Raw genomic sequence first — 19737 nt, forward strand, 5'->3', positions numbered from 1 at the left:
AGGTAGGCTTACCTGGGTGACAGATTGGAGTACCAAGGGGACTCTCTGTGACAAGGCAGTTATAATGCATGATGAATTTGCACTTGGTAATTGGTGGTGAAATCTAAATAGAACTCTCAACCAATTTTGGCTTTGTGCCCTGGTTCTTAACAGGCTTCCCTGAGGTTGGTATTCATGCTCTCTTGAGCCACTGAAAGGCAGTTTGACCACATACAACCTTCATCTTTGTTTCATCCACTTTAAATGGGGTACAAGACATGGATCGCCCCAAGAGTCATCCACAGATGTGCTAGGAAGGGGGAGATGCACATAAACCGGACATTGCACCTCACTCCTTATCTGCAGCAGCAACCCTTCATATCCTAGTCTTGGGGACTCCCTTTCCCACCCCTCACGCTTGCACTGCACGGCCCCCCCACCCCTCTGGGCTTTTCCAATCCTGGAGTCCCCACAGCTTTGCCAGTGTACCAAGGGCCTGAACTGCAGCATCATTATTCCAGTACACTGCCAATACACTTCAGTGCCTGGAATGTGCAGTCATGCCAATTACGCCAACAGTGCTAGCCTCATCCATTTCCTTTTTCCGTTCCTTTTTTTTGGCCTTCTTTTGTGATGCTTCCTATGCCTGGAATGATCTCCTGATCCCTATCTGTCAGGTCTCCAATCCCCTTTCAAGTCCCTACTAAAGACACCCTTCTTTTGTAGGGTGTACCCATGGAAAAATTGAATAGACTGGGGAGAGGAATAGAAGGAAGGGGGAAATAAAACCCATGGTGACTTCCCCTCTGGATGTCTCAATGCATTTCGTCGGTCACGCAGAGCATAAGCTCTCCAGAGCAGAGACTTTCATGATGTCTGACTATTGTTCAGGGCTGAGCACGTCACCAGCTCTTTTAATGATCATGACATGCAGCTATTGTGATGGAAGAACTCTGATGATACAATTCTAGCTGGAGGAATCTTCAATCAATGGGATTATTGGAGATGAACGAGGTAAATGGTCCAGGAAGTCAGAGCTGGGGCCAGGATGGCATCCTGGAAGATCCATTCATGTTTAGGAGGTAGGTGAGATAGGACAAGAGAGATACAGTAAGAGAGAGGGCACTTCCTGTTGGCACATCATTATCCTATTGGCAACCAAGCAAACCCCAACTATGTGGTAGTACGAAAACCATCAAAAGTTTATTAAGGAATTATTGTAAAAATCATTGCACACACCAAGCAGAGGGCTCCATTTGAAAGCTCAGCTTTGGTTCCAAATGGGGAGTGATTCAAACAGAAGAGCTCCCCTTTGTTTCTTCCCACACCTGATCAATTTGACCCATTCCCTGAATGACCCCCCCCCAAAAAGGGCAATATTTAGATTCCCCAAGGAGTCCAGCTTTGGCATTTAGTCAAACTGTGCATCGGATAACAGGAGGCAAACACTGAGTGACGCTTGTTAGGTTCCTGGCTGATAATGTTTTCACCTGGCTTTCCATTTCTTTGTGGGTCTAACATCCTCATCCGCCTCATCAGCTGCCTTCTCTCCCCCTGAGCTGAGAGTCTGCAGCAGTGAAGGACACAATTTCTGTGCCACAGCCCAGGCCCAGAGACACATCTCCACACGATGAGGAGTCCATGCTTTCTCTGTATCCGCTAGAAAAGATCAGAAGGGAGCAATTACACTCTGCATCAGTAGAGGAACCAGATGTAGATTGATTCCTACCCTGTCTCCCTCATCTCCCAAATGAATTTTTGGTAAGATATGTGGCCCAGTAAAGTGAAAGGCTGATAGTACAGATTAGAATGAGACAGACTTCCCTCACACAACTCTGCTAATGCACATTGATCCAGATCTGCAGCATCTCTCCTGGGCTCCCACACAACTTTGGCAATACACCTCACTTTGGCCCTGCAAACATCCCTCCTGCTATTCCAGTTCTGAGCCTCTCCTGAGTGGAGAATGTCAGTCATACCAGACTAGGAGGGAGGGAAAGATCAAAAGCTGCTGTTTCATAGATGTACACGTGGGCTGGGGCAGGAGAACATCTCTGCAATCCTGGCCTACAATTGCCCTACTGCTGCTATGGTTCTACAGTACAGCAGGGCAGGAAAACTTAGTGGACAGAATCATTGCCACACTGAGACCTTTGGAAACCCAGGAGGAAGACACAGACCAGGGGAGCAGGGAAGGGAGATGGAGCTGGCCACAACTTCAAGCAAAAATTGAAGGGAGAATGAAAAGGCAATGCAAATTCATGGTGGGCACAGAAGGCAAGGAAAGGTTAATAAGGGAAATCTTGCAGAGCAGCTGTTTCAATACAGGCGCTGCTGAGAATGGCTCTACAGTGACTGCAAGGTTCAGGTCTAAGAAACCAGGAAATTCTGTTTCCTGAATTTGACTACCAATTAATTTACTTTTCAATGAATCACGTGATGCAGAAATGCCAGATATCAACAATGTTGTACTTTTCGGCAACTTTCATCTGAGGATCTCAATGCACTGGGCAGAGGTGAGTAAATGTTACTTTCATTTTACAGATGGGGGAAGCTGAAGCACAGAGAAACTAGGGCCCAGATCCTCAAAGGTATTTAAGAGCCTAACTCCCATTGATGGGAGTTAAGTGCTTAAATGCCTTTGAGGCTCTGGGCCTACGTAATTTAGCCAAGGCCATGCAATCAGTGGCAGAGACAAGAATAGAATCCAGGGTCCTGACTCCCAGTCATTTGTGCTAACCACTGTTTTCTTGTATCATAATGACAACCTTACTGTAAGCACTAAAGGGTTCATTGCAGTTCAAATAATTTCTGAAATTCAGACCATAAACACTTAACTAAAGCAGAGAGATGCAATCCTCCTTCCCCTACCCCCTATGAGGTCTGTGGCAGTGACCCCGCCTACCCTTACCTTTGTTTAGTTTCTTGACACAGAGTTGGATCTTGTCCAGGTAGAGGATGTAATGCTTGAGGGTATATTGAATTGGGGTGAGGCCTGGAATGGACTCCATTGCTTCATCTGCCATAAATGCCGCAGCCTCTGGGGCTCCTGCAGCTAGAATTGCTAAGTGGGAAGAGTGGAAGGTGCTGAGCAGAGAAAAGGAAGAGGTTGGGGGTAGAAAGAGGAGACACGGGGCAGCCTGCATGACAGTGACTGCCCCGTGTCTTGGAGAAACATGCAGCTTCCCCCACCTTGTTCAGGCTCTCAGAACGCCTGGAATCAGACTCCTGACCACACCTTCCAGGACACATCATGGAAACTGAACCCAAAAGTATGTTTCACCTTTATTCCCAGCAGAGATGTGATTGAACCAAAACTTGGGTGTCTGAACAGTCTTGAATTTGGGAGGAGAGGGGGATTGAAATAAGGATTACAATTTTGCAGTTTGAGCGTGTCTCTAATTCCCCCCACATGTGAATGTGCCCCCACTTTACACAAACACACGGGAAAACACAGTGAGCCAGAGACCTAACCACAACTTCATATGCAGGCACCATCCCATGCAAGCCCAGATGCCTTTGATTTGCTGCTTTTGCCAGCCACAGCACTAAGCACATGCGAAGGTCTTCTCTCTAAGAACTGGCCATTGGAAACAAGTTTGGCTACTTGCTGGATTGGGAAAAACTGAGACCAGGTTGCAGATGTGGGTGCTTCCCCTTTCTTTTCCCCAGTGCTCAGTTCTAGGGCCAATACTGTCTCCCAGAAGTGTTTATCATCCAGGAAAGATCAGCATTTCAGATCCCACTCTAACTAGCACCATTTGGGTGGTGCTATTTACACAGTGCTGTGGAAAATCTGAACAATCTTCCCATTTCTTACCTAACGGTATAGCCGGGCCCTGGCCCTCTTGGATTTATCCCCTCCCTCCCACAACTCCTTACCCGAAGCTGTGGCTGGTCCCACAGCCTTTAGCTGGCTCAGCTCAGTAATGGCAGCTGCCACGTCTGGAAGGAGCTGGAAAGCTTTCCTTGTACAGCCCTCCACCGTTTCACTGGAGTTACTGGCCACCAGCTGCTGCAGACGAGGACGAAACTTTCCCCGCTAGATGGGAGGAGAGAAGAGCATGGTAAGGACATCCCAACCTGAAGAGCTCAGCTTCTTCGCTCTACAAGTGAGTACAGCTCATTGCTACGGGAAAAAGTCTATAGTTTATGGGCACCAGCAATTAAAAGTGGCCTTTATAATAAGGGTTTCAATACCCTGGGGCCATGAGTTCCTTTCCAACACATGGGAAAAGTATAATGAGTCCTTCCAGGGATATTTCTTTTTAGTGGAGGTTCCCAAGCTATGGTCTCTGGGCCACTAGTGATCCAGAGGGAGAGCCCTTCCTGGCATTCTCCAAGTTGAGATGTTTTGTGATTGGAAGGAAAACACCCCATGTGGGGATCTTTATCCTCAAGCATGGTCCAGAACAGGGGTTGGTAACCTTTCAGAAGTGAGTGGTGTGCCGAGTCTTCATTTATTCACTCTAATTTAAGGTTTCACGTGCCAGTAATACATTTTAATGTTTTTAGAAGGTCTTTCTATAAGTCTAATTTTTTTTTATATATATATATATATATATATATAACACTAAACTATTGTTGTATGTAAAGTAAATAAGGTTTTTAAAATATTTAAGAAGTTTCATTTAAAATTAAATTAAAATGCAGAGCCCCTCGGACCAGTGGCCAGGACCCGGGCAGTGTGAGTGCCACTGAAAATCAGCTCGCGTGCCGCCTTCAGCACGCGTGCCATACGTTGCCTACCCTTGGTCCAGAAAATGAAAAAGCTATGTGACTATCTAAAAGGAGAATGCCAAGTGAGCTGAAGCTCAGAATTTAGGCTCTGTTTGGGAGAAAAGGTGTTGTTTTTAAAACCCTAGGGTGTGCACGATTTTATGAAACACAAGATTTCCAGCAACATTTTGTTTTGCTGGAGGGTGGGATTTAAAGCTTCCTCACCCACACTCTGAGCACATCACTTCAGGGGCTTCATCTTCTTGTCCTCTTTCCTAGTGTAGACAAAGCCTAAGCATGTGCTCCTCTGACCACATCTTCAAGCCTCTGTCCCATTACAATGCCACTAGTTTCTTACCTTTGTTTCCACCATCTCCCCCCACCTTGTCCCCTACATGCCTCCTGCTCCTCTCTCCTAAATACTCCCTTTGACTTTTCCACCCTGTCCATTACACTTGGACTAATACCTTCTTCCTGTGAGTCAACAGCCCATGATAATTTGATTATTATGCAGCAGGGATCCACCTCCTTGTTTGTAAAGAGTTGTGTACAGTATTAATGTTTCATAAATGACTGAATAATAATTCCCCTATTGTAGTGGAAACCCACACACAGCTCTGTTGTGCTAGTCAGAGGAAACTTACCAAGCTGGGTGAAATGGAAAAAGTTAAACAAATAGCATACCTTGGATTTAAAAATATTCCTGCTCTGATATTCTAATGTGTTATTACTAATGCACACAGAGGATAACTTTTTTAAATAAAGGGCTAAATCCTCAGCCTCAGAAGGTGAGGAGGCTGCTACCTGGCAGAGTGGCTCTATGCCATCCCATTGTAGGATCCTGTTTAGGGGACATAGCCTGGGCAACTGCATGTGGCAGAAAAGCCATATGCCCCCAAGATCCCTGATTGCTGGGACAATCCCTTGGGGTTATGGTAGCTGACTGCAACTTACAGCAAGCCTGAGGCTTCTATAAGGTGTGTGTGTGTGTGGGGGCACAATAACCCCTCAATTAAGGAGCCACAAAGGTAGCATAAAGACACCATTGCTCCTCCCCCAGTCATGCATCAAGCATGGTTCAGACAGACCAGAAGATTTGGCTGGATTGTTTTCCTTGACTGCAGTACCTTTAAAATATGAATAACAGAATTAAATAGATGCTAACTACAGAGGCCTTAAGGCTGGCAGCATCAAACTCTTTCACACAGGTTTTAAAGAAAAGTCAATATAACCAGCAGAGCTCCAAACCACCAGCAATTGAAAATGATGTTCTAGACCCCAAGGCTCTGAGCTTATGGCTACACTAGAGAGTTTACAGCAGCACTGATGCAGCTCTGCTACTGTAAGTTCTCTAATATAGTCACTCTATGGATCATGAATCTAATTACCCCAGCCCCTGCAAGTAGCAGTAGCAGCTTTCTCACTGACACAGTGCTCTACACGCTGGCGCTTAAATTGGCATAAATGTCGTTCAAGGGGATGGCTAATTCACACACTTCAGCAACATAGTTTATGTCGACTTAAGCTGTAACATAGCCTTAGACCCTCCCTGCCACTACACAAACACTTTGATTATATGGCTGATGTTGCCGGCACAGAGGGCCCAAGGGGGCAACAGCGGGGTTCGTTGCCCGGTGTGCTTCGCGCCAATGAACACACCAGGGTGGAGAAGCAGACAAAGTTTATTCAAGAGCTCTGAATAGGCACTAAGAGACCAGCATGTCTCAAATCAAGCTCACTGATACAAGCAGTTCCCCCCCCCCTTTTTTTTTCCTTCCTCCCCGCCCCGCCCGCCCCCCCCCCCCTTCCTCCCTCTGCAGCAGTTACATTAAACGACCTTGGCTGTGTAGCTTGTTCGCAATGTTCCTTTCTGCAAGTAATCTTGTCCTTCAGCTAGAAGCATGTAGGTTCCCCTTATCACTACCGCTTTCCAGCTGCTGGCCGGTGAGGTTAGTGAAGTTTAACATTGAGGGGCTTTGGTTCACTTTGGCCTAGAGCGGGGGGGCTTCGACTCTCGTGGTCTTCCACCCCCCCGATTACCTAGGGTGATGCCTAGTGACACCAACACTGAGATGTTACATATGGCAATTCATCTGGGAAAGCTACTTACAGCAAGTTTCCATTCCATCAGTTTCACCACTTCAGCCTGTGTCAGATATTTTTCTCTCCTTCCTGCAATAGCAACTGGCAGCTCCTCCTGATACCTGAAACAAAGACCCGTTGGGAGACAAGGAGTCAAAATATATTCTTGAACCTACATGTTCTTGCTGCTGGAGTTGCAGCTGGTACTGACTGGCTGAGAGGAAGCTCATGCTATTGAAGACCCAGCTGCTGCTAATGGAGAACAGTTGGCAGGGATTTCACACTGAAAGAGGCTGCTATGGATAGGACTCATAGCTGTATGCTTCCTCAACAGATGATGAGGTGGTGCTCCTAGAGAGAATAATGCAGCAGAAAAGAAAACACCTTAAATGCTTGAGCATTTACCATTTATCCAACTCAGCAAGTTTTTTCTGCCTGCCTCCTTTGGCTTTGAGTACATCCCAGTAGACATCAAACACTGTCCTCCAGTAGGTGGGGTCTTCACAATCATATAGGCCTCCACTTAATGGCATGTTTCAAGGTTCCAGGACGCTGAGGATGAAGAACATCTAAAAGAGAAGGACAAACAGACTTGATGCTAATGGAACTACAGAGCAGAGACCTTATGGGAAGAAAATGCTGATACTTATCTCCCCTCCCTACAACCCCCAAACCCATCCTCATTTCATTCACCTTCTACTTGCCTTGTCAACATTCTCTCTTTTCTCTTCTTACCTCCCGGTCCTTCACCCCACCATGCTCTCGAGCAGGCCTCTCCACCTCTTAGCACTTTTGGTCCTTATGGCCCCCCCTCAAGGCGCTGCCTCTAAGCCTGGCTCTCCCTGCACTCCAGGAAGCTGCAACTCTCCTTGCCCGACCTACCCCCTTGCTGCATTCATCTTTATTTCCCTGCAGTGCCCTGTGCCTGCTCCTGCCACCCAGCTCCTCAGCTTACCTCCCCTCCTCCTCCAACCCCCTCAGCTCCCTGACCCTCCCAGACCCCCACTCCAGCCCCCTGAACCCTCACAGACCCCTCAGCCCTGACACTCCTAACCCCACCCTTCAGCCCCCTGATCCCCACTCTATCCCCTCACCTCATCCTCCTTGGCTCCCTAACTCTCCTAGCCCTGACTCTCCCACCCTTGTCCCCCACTCCAACCCCCTCAGCCCCCCAACCCTTCCTGACCCTCCTAGCACCAGCCTTCAGCCCCCTGATACCCACTCTATCCCCTCACCCCAGCCTCCTTGGCTCCCTAACTCTCCCAGCCCTGACCTTCCCCCCCTCCAACCCCCTCCGCCCCGACCCTCCCACCCCCCCCCCCCCCCATCCTCCCGAACTCTCCCTCCCCGCCACTACCCCCGTAGCTCCCTCACTCTCCCAGCCGCCACCGGCCTCCCCTCAGCGCCGACTCCGTCTCCATCTCACCTGCCCTCCCCTCAGGCCCGGCCCCGCCGGAAGTCCCGCTGGCTGCGGGCGGGGCGGAGGCGGGCTCGGGCAGGGCCGGCCGGGCTGTCGCAGTGCGAGGCCGCAGGGATCCGGCCGGGCCCCGCACGGGAGCTCTGCGCTGCGGCATGAAGGGGAAGGAGGAGAAGGAGAGCGGCGGCGGCCTGGGGCTGGGGGGCGGCTCCGGCGGCGGGGGGCCGTGCGGGGGGCCCCGCGGCAGCGCGGCGGCCGGGCTCGGGGGCGGCCCGGGCGGGGGCAGCCCCGAGAAGAGCCACAGCGCCCAGGAGCACAAGGAACAGGGCAACCGGCTCTTCGTCAGCCGCAAGTACCCCGAGGCGGCCGCCTGCTACGGCCGGGCCATCGTGAGTGCGGGCTGGGGGATCTAGCGGCCTAAGGTGGGCTGGGATGGAGGGACCGGGGAGCCGTGCGGCCTACCGGACCAAGCTGAGGCCTAGGTGGGCGCCTGGCGTGGGGGGGGATACCTGCCTGGCCGGGGTGTGTGGGGGGAGGGGCCGGATCCCAAGGGGGGCAGGGGGATAGAGCTGAGCTGTCTGGGGGGAGGGGCTGGCACCCATCTCTGGGGACAGAGCTGAGCTGTTTGGGGGAGGGGTTGGCACCCACTGCAGGGGGTGGGCAGCCGTAGAGCTGAGCTGTCTAGGGGAAGAGGCTGGTACCCACTGCAGGGGACACAGCTGAGCTATTTGGGGGAGGTAGAGCTGAGCTGTGTAGGGTGAGGGCCAGTTTGCACATTGGGGGCTGAGCTGTTTGAAGCTGAGGCCAGTATCCATTGTGTGTCCCTGGAAAGACATACAGCAGAACTCACTTCCTGCTTGAAAACAAACAAACACACCGCTTTGGGAAGAATCCAGGCTAAGGTCCCTGCTTCCTTGGAGGCCTAGTCCCTCCTTCAGAGCTCTGTTGGTTACAAGAGTTCCTTGGGAACAGGAGGCCTGGAAAAACATTTCACACTCAGGTCACCCTATGGATTTAGGCCTAGACAATGTTTTCAGCATTCCAGTTATTGCTCAGCTTGGGGTGCTGATCTGGGGTGCTCAGACTTGGGATATCAATCTTTTACAAAAAGGTGAGTTGAGAATTGTTAGTGACAATGGCAGTAAAGGCAAACAGCTGGGGATGTTGGAATTTATGATGCTGAAAGGGTTTGGACAGGACACGGTTTATCTCCTAGTCTCTCCACAAAGTACTATATGAGATCTTTAGCCCTATAATTGAAGTATTTATTGATAGGGCCTTAGTTTCTACTTCAATATCCACTAGTTATGGGCAGGAAGGATCTTAGTTTAAAATGTCATCCAAAGGACCCATTCTACATAACACTGCACTGCAGTGTTTGTGAGCTCTGTCTAGTGCAGCACTTGAACCTTTGATGTGGTCCAGATTCCAGGTGTGCCATCAGAACCATAATCTAGGGCTCATACCATGGCTCTTTGGGATTTGTGTTCCTAAGCATATGTCCTCTTGGGAATAAAACCCTTTACTTGTATCATGCCTGTCACAGGGGGATTTTTTCTCTCTCTGACTCTGCAGATTGAGATGTACAGTTTGAGATTGAAGGAAATTTCTTTAAACACTCAGGACTGCTAATGTTAGGAGATTACTGTTTGGGATGCTTTTCTCCTAGGTCTGGAATAGTCTCTGTGCCCCGCCTGGTATTTAGCTGAGTCAAGTATTTCCTCTGTTTCATTAGGAAGATAGCATTACAAAAGCCAGTTTGTGTAGTCTGTCTATTCTGTGTTTACTCACACACCCTCAACAAATCGCCTCTGCTCTGTGTTGTCTGTAATCCACTCTTGATTTGGGTGACTGTCACAATCTAGCCTGTCTCAATGTAGCATTCATGGTTTTCCTAGTTTGTCTGTCATGTACTGCTCTTTAAGTATGTTTTTGTATATCAACCTGGCTGCTGGTTCATGGTAACTGCTAAAGCCTGTTAGCTGGGTCCATGATGATGAACTTGTAAACAACATACAACATGCCTTTGGGAAATAGCTGATGGGCCAAGATTATGCAGCTTTAGACTCTTCATTGTTGTCTCCTGTTTAGAAAGACAGGAGTGATCACTTAGCTCCAAGGACATGCTGATTAACATGACTTGTATCCATTTACTGAACAAGCTGTGGTCTGAGAGCTAGAGCATTTTGTCTTTGGAGACTTGGGTTCAAATTTTCTTGAGTCACTCACAAGTGAAAATGTGTATTCATCTCTTCAGAGTCTCCTGTGGATGTTTGTCCACATCATCAAATCACTGCAGAGTGGAGAAATCCAAAACTTGAATAGCTAGGAGCGGGGGCAGGTCAGGATTGAGATCCCTCAATGGAACTGTGCCAGAGGCCCAGGACTAGAATAGCAGGTGCTGCAGGTCTGGACTGTGGTGCATTGGTAGAGTAGGTGGAGGTCCAGGGCTAGAATACCATGGGTCTCATTTGTTAAGGAATGTGATGAACTGGCAAAACTGGGAGGAGGTTAGGCAGGACTGGAACTGTCCATGGTGCAGCAGATCAAGAAGTGCATTGGTGTTTGTTATTTGGAGGCCCAGGGTTTGGGATAGCAGAGGCTGCATAAGGTCAGGATTGTATTGCACTGGCAGAGCTCTGCAGGAGAATCACGTACAGTTCCTGCCTGATTGGCTCTAGTCAGTGCTGTTCTAACTTTCATGAGCAAAATATTTATGTAATTTAAAATAATTCAGGTCAAGGATCGGGCCTCTCCCACAAAGCAAACTTCTCTGGATCCAATTATACTTTGCAGGATTTCTGAGCAAAACTATCCTTTGTGGGCCTTAGAACTCTATCTCACCTTGTCTACTGGATAATGAGGAGTCTGTGGAGCATCTCAATGGTGTATCTTTCCTCTGGCCCAGTGAAGGAAAGGCACACTCCCGCCTGGTAGGCCTTGTCAAGGCTTAAATGAGAGAGAAAAGCAGAATTCTGCATTTGCACTTCTGGAAACATGAGCCAGGATTCAGTAGCCTGCCCAGATAGACGGCTTTTAACGCTAATTTCCATCTTAGTACCTAAATTGTGGCTCCATATTGTAAAGGGTAACGTGCAGTAGGCCAAGCAGGTTAAATACTAGAGCACAGCAGTCCAGAGCTTGCATGCTTCAGCACTGCTTGTGACCATTACTATAACGTTGAGCAAATAACCAGAACAGTGAGGACCAATCCAGTAATATTTAGATTTCACAGATACTAAGAGCAGGAGAAAGACTTGAACTTTTCTGTCCCTTCCCATCCATGTGCAGTTATGAAAGTCTCATATGCTTTGTGTTATCCTTGGCAGACCTTTAATGTATCTGACTTTTCTTCCAGAACCGGAACCCCTTAGTGGCAGTATACTACACCAACCGAGCCTTGTGTTACCTGAAGATGCAGCAACATGATAAGGCCCTGGCAGATTGTAAACATGCCCTGGAACTAGACAGCCAGTCAGTGAAGGCCCATTTCTTTCTGGGGCAGTGCCAGATGGAGATGGAGAACTATGATGAGGCCATTGCTAACTTGCAGAGAGGTGAGCAGTATCTTCCTATTAAATGTTCAGGCCTGGCACAAGCCGTCACCAACCTATAGAGGTGGCCAGGACCTCCCATATTAACAGGATACCAGGGCCTATCTTTGGCTGTTGCTAACATACAGAGGCCTGGTCTACACTAACCCCCCCACTTCGGACTAAGGTACGCAAATTCAGCTACGTTAATAACGTAGCTGAATTCGAAGTACCTTAGTCCGAACTTACTGCGGTCCAGACGCGGCAGGAAGGCTCCCCCGTCGATGCTGTGTACTCCGCTCGCCGAGCTGGAGTACCAGCGTCGACGGCGAGCACTTCTGGGATCGATCCGGGGCACTTCCGGGATCGATCCGGGATCGATTTATCGCGTCTTAACCAGACGCGCTAAATCGAACTCAGAACATCGATTTTTTACATCCGGACCCGGATGTAAGTGTAGACGTACCCAGAGAATTGAGCAATACAAAACAGGCACCATGATGAGGGCCACAGCTGCAGAGAAATGAATGGGCCTCTCTTACAAAACAGGCACCAGTATATGGCACAAGTCACCATTTGTCGAAATACAAAATGTGAATTTAAGCTAGAAAAGGCTGGTGTTCAGTTCTGTGTAGTCACTTCAGACTGCCCATATCCAATTCCTCTGTAGGAAGAGAGGGCATTTGGAAACCTGTAGGAGTTTAATTGCCACTCCCTGTATCTTGGTTCTGCACTTGACAACAGGCTGATATTTGAATGGGGACGAAGCCTAAACAGGAGTCAGTTTCTTCTTAAACGGTGTAGAAATCAGTGATTTGACCAGCTTCTATATGGAGATGGTCCAATGGGGTCCAAGTCATTGTGTGCAGCTCTTGGCCCAAGGATTTATTCCCTATTTGCTGCTTTGCACTGAGGGAGTGATGTAGCACTCAAAGGCACAGGTGTCTCTCACTGTTCCCTCCTTCAGGGAGAGGGGCAAAACCAGACTCACCTGGCCAAAGCAAAGGTGGTGGGAGCCATAATCCACTGACCCAAATCCCACCTCTAATTAGATATACCTCCTAACTAGATTTAGCAAAGCAGCAGCTTCTTCCACCCTGCCCCCAACCTTGAGCACCTGTTGTCTCCCCAGCCTATAACCTAGCCAAGGAACAGCGACTGAATTTTGGGGATGATATTCCAAGTGCACTGCGGATTGCCAAGAAGAAGCGCTGGAACAACATTGAAGAGAAACGGATCAACCAGGAAAATGAGTTGCACTCCTATCTAACCAAACTCATCATGGCTGAGAAGGAGAGGTAATGCAGATAGAAATCTCTGAGCTTTTCTGCACTGGGCATTAGTCTACGCTAGTGGGGTGTGAATTCTAGTGCACACTAGGGAGTCACACACTAACTGACCTGTGTGGACCCTGCTAGTGCCCACTAAAGTTCCTTAGTGCACCTTAGTCATAGAATCATAGAAAAGTAGGACTGGAAGGGATCTCAAGTCATCAAATCCAGCCCCCTGCCCTGAGGCAGGACCAAGTAAACCTAGTTCATCCCTGACAGGTGTTTAGCTAACCTGTTCTTAAAAACCTCCAATGATGGAGATTTTTACAACCTCAGGCAGGGAGCGGCAGAATCCCACAGGCTGACCCTCCCATATGTGAAGGGAGGAGGGGAAAAGATAAGCTTTTGTAAACATTTCCCAGTACTGTGAAATTGGTGACAAGATAGTGGCCTTCTACCAGAGCTTACCCTGGCACTTAAAAGGCACTGCCCTAAGGAAGCTCACACTATTGAAATGGTAGAGAGTCCCTGCTTATCTGGCTTTCCCAGAAAGCCAGAATCCTTGCACCAAGAAGCTGAAGAAAGGGAAATAAGAGCGTGTTCTTTCTGAGCTGAACATTCCTTCCTCTCCATTGTGACATTTCAAGTTCCTTTGCTGATCATTTGCTCTGGACTGTAATCATAGAAACGTAGAGCTGGAAAGGACCTTGAGAGGTCATCAAGTCCAGCCCCCTGTGCTGAGGCAGGACTAAGTAAACCTAGACTATCCCTAACAGGTTAGACAAACACCTGTTCTTAAAAACCTCTACTGACAGGGATTCCACAACCTCCATAGATAACCTGTTCCAGTGCTTAACCATCCATATAGTTAGAAAGTTGTCCCCCTGGTTCTCCCCTAGGGAGCTGGACGAATACCGAAGGACACAACAAGAGGAGAACGTGGATGAGAGCCGGAGCCGTGCTCAGCTGGCTAACGTTGAAGCCAAACATGTGAGGCAACCTCATTAATCCATCCCCTCAGTGTGGATTTGGGCCTGCTGGGTAGCGTTGGGCATGTGTCCCTACTTGGTGTGAGCAGCAAGCCCAAGGGGAAGTTCTTCTCCAGGGCCACCACGCCACAGCTCCTGCTTGTGGAGCAGATTTGCGGGGTATGAACACAGTCCAGCTGGGGTTCCTTCATAGCACAGAAGGTGATAGTCCTGCTTTGGGTTCATTGTGGTTGAGTAGGGATCAGGCACCAAGGAAGAGCATCACACAGGACTGCAGCTTGTTGGAATAGACCGTAGTAGAAGTTTTGTGGGGATTGTGGAGCATCCTATTGGAGTGTGCCTAGAGGGGACATGGCTGTAGCAATTTCCTGACTTTCACGGGTGCAGTGATGAGTCAGAAGAATCAGTGGGGTGGCCGTGGGGGATGATGGAGGGGTTCTATGTGAGCAGAGTGCATGCTGTTCCTGGTGCTCTTACTGCCCTGCAGCAGGTGTTAAAGATGAGTTGAACGTTGTTGCTTTTACCATCTAAATTCTGTGCCCCACCCACAGACAGTTGCTGTGCATTAAGTGGACAGTGGTTTTTTTGTATGCCCACTTTCCAGCCATGAAGATCTTTATTCCTGTCCCCATGTTCTTCTGGCACAATCAGACTGACTCATTTTGGAAGCTGTCAACACCGCTGCTTTATCAACCACATGAGCCACTACTGATTTGACATGCAAGACCATTCCCATCACCTCTGTTATGGCTGACACTGCTAGCAACACATAGCCAGCCCCAGTTGTCTAGGTAGTGAGTCTGAGCATTAAATCCAAGTCTCCTGTACAGCAGTGTAGAGCAGTAACCACTCAGCAGGTCGGAAGATGTGTTCTTAGAGGTGGAGTTCTTGCCTATTAAAGTAAGAAGGTTCCTGTCTGTATGTGACTGACACTCTGATATCAGCAGATAGAGGCTGGCAAGGGGAGACACCAAATCCTGTTCCTCAGGATCCCTGAGAGACCAAGACCCTTATCAACTTTTGCTGTGAGCCAGTTTGTTCTCTATAAAAGTGGTTCTGCGAAGTGACTCCTATGCTGTTGGGGTGGGTGAGGGAACAATTCCCCATCAATGGCTGCAGTGATTGTACCAAAGTCTCTGCAGCTTGAGAGATGTTGAAGAGGCAACAAAGTCCTGTAGGGCCCTCTGCCCCACTCCCATTAAAGGGGTTATTTCTCTTTCAGGCCAAGTACCTGGCAGATATGGATGAGCTGTTCTCTCAGGTGGATGAGAAGAGGAAGGTGAGGATGGGCTTAAACAGGTGTGGCAGCTGTGACCAGACAAGGAGTGCTCAGAGGGAGGGCATCAAACATGACTGATAAGGTGGCTTAGCTCGGGATGCCAAAGAACTGTGGCTTATCCCATCCTTCCTGTTCTCCCTACCGCCACCCTGCTGTTGGACTGATTTAAAACTCTTGTGAATACCAGGTCTCTCTCAAATGAGAGCTGGACCAGAAGGCCATATGCCACATGGGAGGGAATGGAGCCCCAGATTTGAGGATGAGCTTGGGACTCCAGCTGCAATGGCTGGTGGAGATGGGACATTTCATAGCGGAAAAGGGTGAGAACTGTTCACTGTCAGTCAGCTGCTCTCCTGGATGTGGTAGCCGTGGAGAAGGCCAGGCATCTATCTATCTGGATGGAATATAAACCGTATAGTAGAAGCTCCAGCTGGGGGTGGATTTAATGACTAGTTGGAGTGCAAATATGGCCTAGGTATTGAGAGAAAGAGAGAGAGAGAGAGAGAGAGAGAAACCAACGCCCCGCCATTCTCCAGCTGTGTTTTCTGATATGCAGTGCAGGATCTCCATCGTGTGCCTGACTTGGCGATGGAATCTGTGCTGCTTGCACCCTTGCTGAGGTCCTGTTCCTGGGTCACCTGTTCATTGGTTTGCTGCATTAGACCAGAGATGGGCCTGTTGTATGATGGCTCCCTAATGCTGAACTTTTTTTCTCTCGAGTCAGAAGCGAGACATCCCCGATTACCTGTGTGGGAAGATCAGTTTTGAACTGATGCGAGAGCCCTGTATCACACCCAGTGGGATTACCTATGACAGGAAAGATATAGAAGAGCATCTTCAGGTAATGGAGGAACCAGAGTGTTGGGCATGTGAGTGGGAGGGCAGGAGGAAAGGAAGAGTGTGGGTGCGCATGTGAGGGAGAGAAACCCAGAGCAATTTTTAGGAGATAGAAACTTAAAATCAAATCAGTCTCCAAACATGAGTTAATGTAGTTCCAGATGCTGTGCCTGCACCCGAGGCCCCCTGGCGGATTGTGTAGGTTTGCACCCCCTTGGGGGGGTGAAAAACCCACACAAAGATTGGAAACTGACTGTATTGGGGAACAGCGACACAGACTAAACTTTCAGTGGTCAGGTGCTTCTCTGTGCTGCTTCCTTCCTCCCCCATCCTAGAGCAGCTGCAGCCCTTGCAAGCACTGTGGTGTGTTAGTGGGCCCCAGCCCCTGGTAACAATGTAGAAATCTACCTGGGGGTAGGGGTGAGGCCTGCAGAAAAAGCAGTGGGGTTTCAGAGACCACCCAAATATTAAATACTGAAGTATCTTGATTTTAAAGCTTAAGCTTCATTCTGTCCCCCAGCCCATCTTTGTTTAGAGGAGGGGGCATCAGTGAGAAGAGCCACACTTACGGAATTGAATGCTTCATCCTGTGAGGTTTTCCATGGGTTGAGTCCCAGTTACCTCACCCTGCCATTCCCTTTGCATGGTGCCAGGGCAATGGAGAATGTCTGAAGTGTTCGAGCTACCAGGCCCCCGCTTTAATTGCAGGGCTGCTGGCTGGGCACTGTCAGCGAAGTTCCATCCACTTTGGATCTCACCGCACAGCCAGGGTTTTCCAGCCCTGACTGAGCCAGTCTGGCCTACCGGCCATGCTGTAAAGTCTCTGTTCTCTCAGGCTTTTTCGGGGGGCCGTGGTGAAAAAAAAAATATGGAGATATACGTAGCTCATAGAACTGGAAGGGACCCCAAAAGGTCATCAAGTCCAGCCCCCTGCCTTCACTAGCAGGACCAAGTACTGATTTTGCCCCAGATCCCTAAGTAGCCCTCTCAAGGATTGAACTCACAACCCTGGGTTTAGCAGGCCAATGCTCAAACCACTGAGCTATCCCTCCTCTTTAGCTTTGGAGGAATTTGGAGGAGTCTTATGTTTAGATGGGTCCCTGAATCTAACATAAGAACGGCCATGCTGGGTCATACCAAAGATCCATCTAGCCCAGTGTCCCGTCTTCCAACTGTGGCCAGTATTAAGATGGTCTATGCACCCAGAGCAATGTTAAATTGTAAGCTAAGTTACAGCTCAGCTCTCTCCTTTGCGTGTGCTCCGTGCCATGGGATTGCCAGCCTGCTCCCGGCTGTGGGGTGGTGGTTCTTTTTCTGAAACTCCCACAGCCATGGGAATGGTTGTGACTGGAGATGTTTCTGCTAGGGTAAGTAACACACTGAAGTAAGAAGTGGAGACAGGAGGGGAAGAGACAAGACAATGTAGATTAAACTGTCCAGCTGTGGCATCCTGTCTGTGGGGAGCATCCCACAGGTAGCAGGTGGGCAGATGGGGCTAGCTACACCCAGGGAACTGAGACTGAGTGGCTGGGAAGTCTCTGGCAGGCCAGGGGGTGCAGCTGCAGCAACAGGGTAAGGGGCTAGTTACTCAGGTTTGTGCTCTATTTCCAGCCTCCTTATGGTCTCTCTTCCCTTTCAGCGTGTTGGTCACTTTGATCCTGTGACCCGAAGTCCTTTGACCCAAGACCAGCTGATCCCAAACCTTGCTATGAAGGAGGTGATAGATGCATTCATATCAGAAAATGGCTGGGTAGAAGAGTACTGATGGCTGAGCGGGCACAGTCCTCTGGATCCTCACCGCAGCCCCAGCTGTGGCAGCACAGGCACGCTCTGCTATAGACTGCTCTCTGAGCATGCTGGGCTGGCACCATGCCTTACTCACTTTGTCTCTCTCTCTCTCCTCTGGATGCCCAGAGATCCATTGGCAGTGCTGGACTAGAGTGCATTATCATCTCATCTCCCAGAAACCACAGCTGGGCCAGACTGACTGAGCAGGGCCATGGAGGGTCCTTCCAGCTCCTTGCTCACCTGGGCTCCTGGTAACCTCCCAACATGATAGACAGAAGTAAGACTGCCTTAGGCAGGCAGAGAGGGAGCGCCTGTTGAGGACCCAGCACTGAAGGCAATCCACAGAAGCACTTTTGGAAGAGCAGTGTCACTCTGTACTAGCCAGCATCACTGCTTTTCATAACCCACCTCAGATCCTTGGCTGTAAAGAACGACCTTCCTCCACAAAAACAGCTGCCTACTCCCTTTCCCCACAGCACAAGCCCTGCTCCTGGGGAGATGTGGGAGCCGTGCCTACAGCGAGGGCCCAGGCTGTGACGAGCGAGGAGCTGGCTCGGAAGGGCTCTCCTGCTCTCCGTGCTGAGCTGCATTCCCCACTCCCTCCCTCTGTACATAGTTTGTATTTCTTTCTTCCTACATCTCCTGTCTGTCTAGTGTAGTTCTCTTCATGTTTTCCTGTAAATAGCCACTTGCTGGGGGAGGGAAATGAAATATATATTATACGGACGTTGACTGGCGTGCGGGCTCATACTGGGAAACCACTGTCCTGAAGGATGGAAGCCGTGACCCATGGGAGGCCACTCTCCAGCCCCAGGGACAGTAGTTCCCTGCTAACCACTTGGATGAAAGTTCATATTTGTTTTAATTAAACCCTTAAAAAAAAGTCGGCCTAAAGCGTTTTGGTTGTTGAAAGTCTTGATGTCTGATTGGCCTGCAGACTGCCTGGCTTCATGAGTTCGCTCTCCGGAAGTTTGCTAACGTTAATAAATATTTCAGCAATAAGTGTTAAATAGTCTGAATGTTTCATGATTGCAGGGATCTTTCCTTTGAAAAGGCTGGTGGAGGCTGGGCAGAGGCAGCCCCCAGTGGCACATGGGAGCGGAAGTGGAGCGCACCTCTACATCTCTCTTAGTAAGGAGTGCAGGTAGGCTGCTCGCATTAAGATGCAGCATGGCATGCTGGGCCTGTAGTCTCCAGAGGCTGTACCTCCATGTTAAAGATGAGGGTAGCTGCAATCTTCACATGTAAGGCAGCCATGTGCATGCCTGCACATGGGGGAATCTAAGTGTTCTTTTTGTTGTATCTATGCCATGTCTCATCAATTGCATCACATGGGCAGGGCTGTTCTCTAACAGAGAGCGTTCTCTGGTTTTTGCTTTGTTTATTTCTAAACCTGTTCTGTTGCCTCTTGAAGTTCTGTCCCCTTCAGATGATCAGATTTTTTTCCTAGGGAGAACATTGATTATATTTTGATACTTGGAGAAACCCTCTGGTGCATGATACAATTACTCTGTTGAACTAGAGGATGGCTTGTGGGGCGTTTCCTCCCGTTTCTGTGGCTGCAAAGTGTTTCAGACTATAGGAGCTGTGAGGGGGGCAAAGCTGCTAGCATTAGTATCTTTGCTCTGTTGTGGAATCTCAGGGCCAGGAAGGGGCTTTCAGACTGACACAAAGCAAAAGCTGTTTGTTGGGTGGGTCATTGCATATCGTAAGAGAAGAAATGCTTCTAGCTTCTTGTGCTTCCCAGAACTGGAGAAGGCAGTGAAGGTGTAGCCTCAGTCCCTCCCCACAAGGAAGAAGGAGGTGGCTGAGCAGTGTTGCTGCCAGTTGGAGGAATCTATAG

The 19737-nt window shown here is 49.2% G+C and overlaps 2 protein-coding genes across 4 annotated transcripts; one reads left to right on the forward strand and one right to left on the reverse strand.

Moving 5' to 3' along the window:
* Positions 1–1155: 1155 nt before the first annotated feature.
* On the reverse strand, positions 1156–8362 carry LOC112106053. 3 transcript variants are annotated; one of them, XM_024199090.3, is made up of 6 exons: positions 8207–8362; positions 7186–7349; positions 6809–6902; positions 3862–4021; positions 2891–3043; positions 1156–1638 (listed from the first exon to the last, which is right to left on the reverse strand). In XM_024199090.3, the coding sequence occupies exons 2-6, from the start codon at positions 7311–7313 to the stop codon at positions 1466–1468; spliced, it is 708 nt and encodes a 235-aa protein (XP_024054858.2). In that variant the 5' UTR covers positions 7314–7349; positions 8207–8362; the 3' UTR covers positions 1156–1465. The 3 variants fall into 3 exon arrangements, with proteins under 3 accessions (XP_024054858.2, XP_024054863.2, XP_029767114.1); XM_024199095.3 differs by lacking the exon at positions 8207–8362 and having other exon boundaries at positions 1156–1635; positions 7186–7461; XM_029911254.1 differs by lacking the exon at positions 8207–8362 and having other exon boundaries at positions 7186–7457.
* On the forward strand, positions 8353–18900 carry STUB1 (STIP1 homology and U-box containing protein 1). The gene is made up of 7 exons (XM_024199086.2): positions 8353–8586; positions 11556–11754; positions 12863–13028; positions 13901–13991; positions 15213–15269; positions 15994–16110; positions 17746–18900. The coding sequence occupies exons 1-7, from the start codon at positions 8353–8355 to the stop codon at positions 17869–17871; spliced, it is 990 nt and encodes a 329-aa protein (XP_024054854.1). The 3' UTR covers positions 17872–18900.
* Positions 18901–19737: the final 837 nt, after the last annotated feature.

The sequence above is a fragment of the Terrapene carolina genome, unplaced genomic scaffold, assembly GCF_002925995.2.
Source record: "Terrapene carolina triunguis isolate 2854851 unplaced genomic scaffold, T_m_triunguis-2.0 Scaffold93, whole genome shotgun sequence".
Lineage (NCBI taxonomy): Eukaryota > Metazoa > Chordata > Testudines > Emydidae > Terrapene > Terrapene triunguis.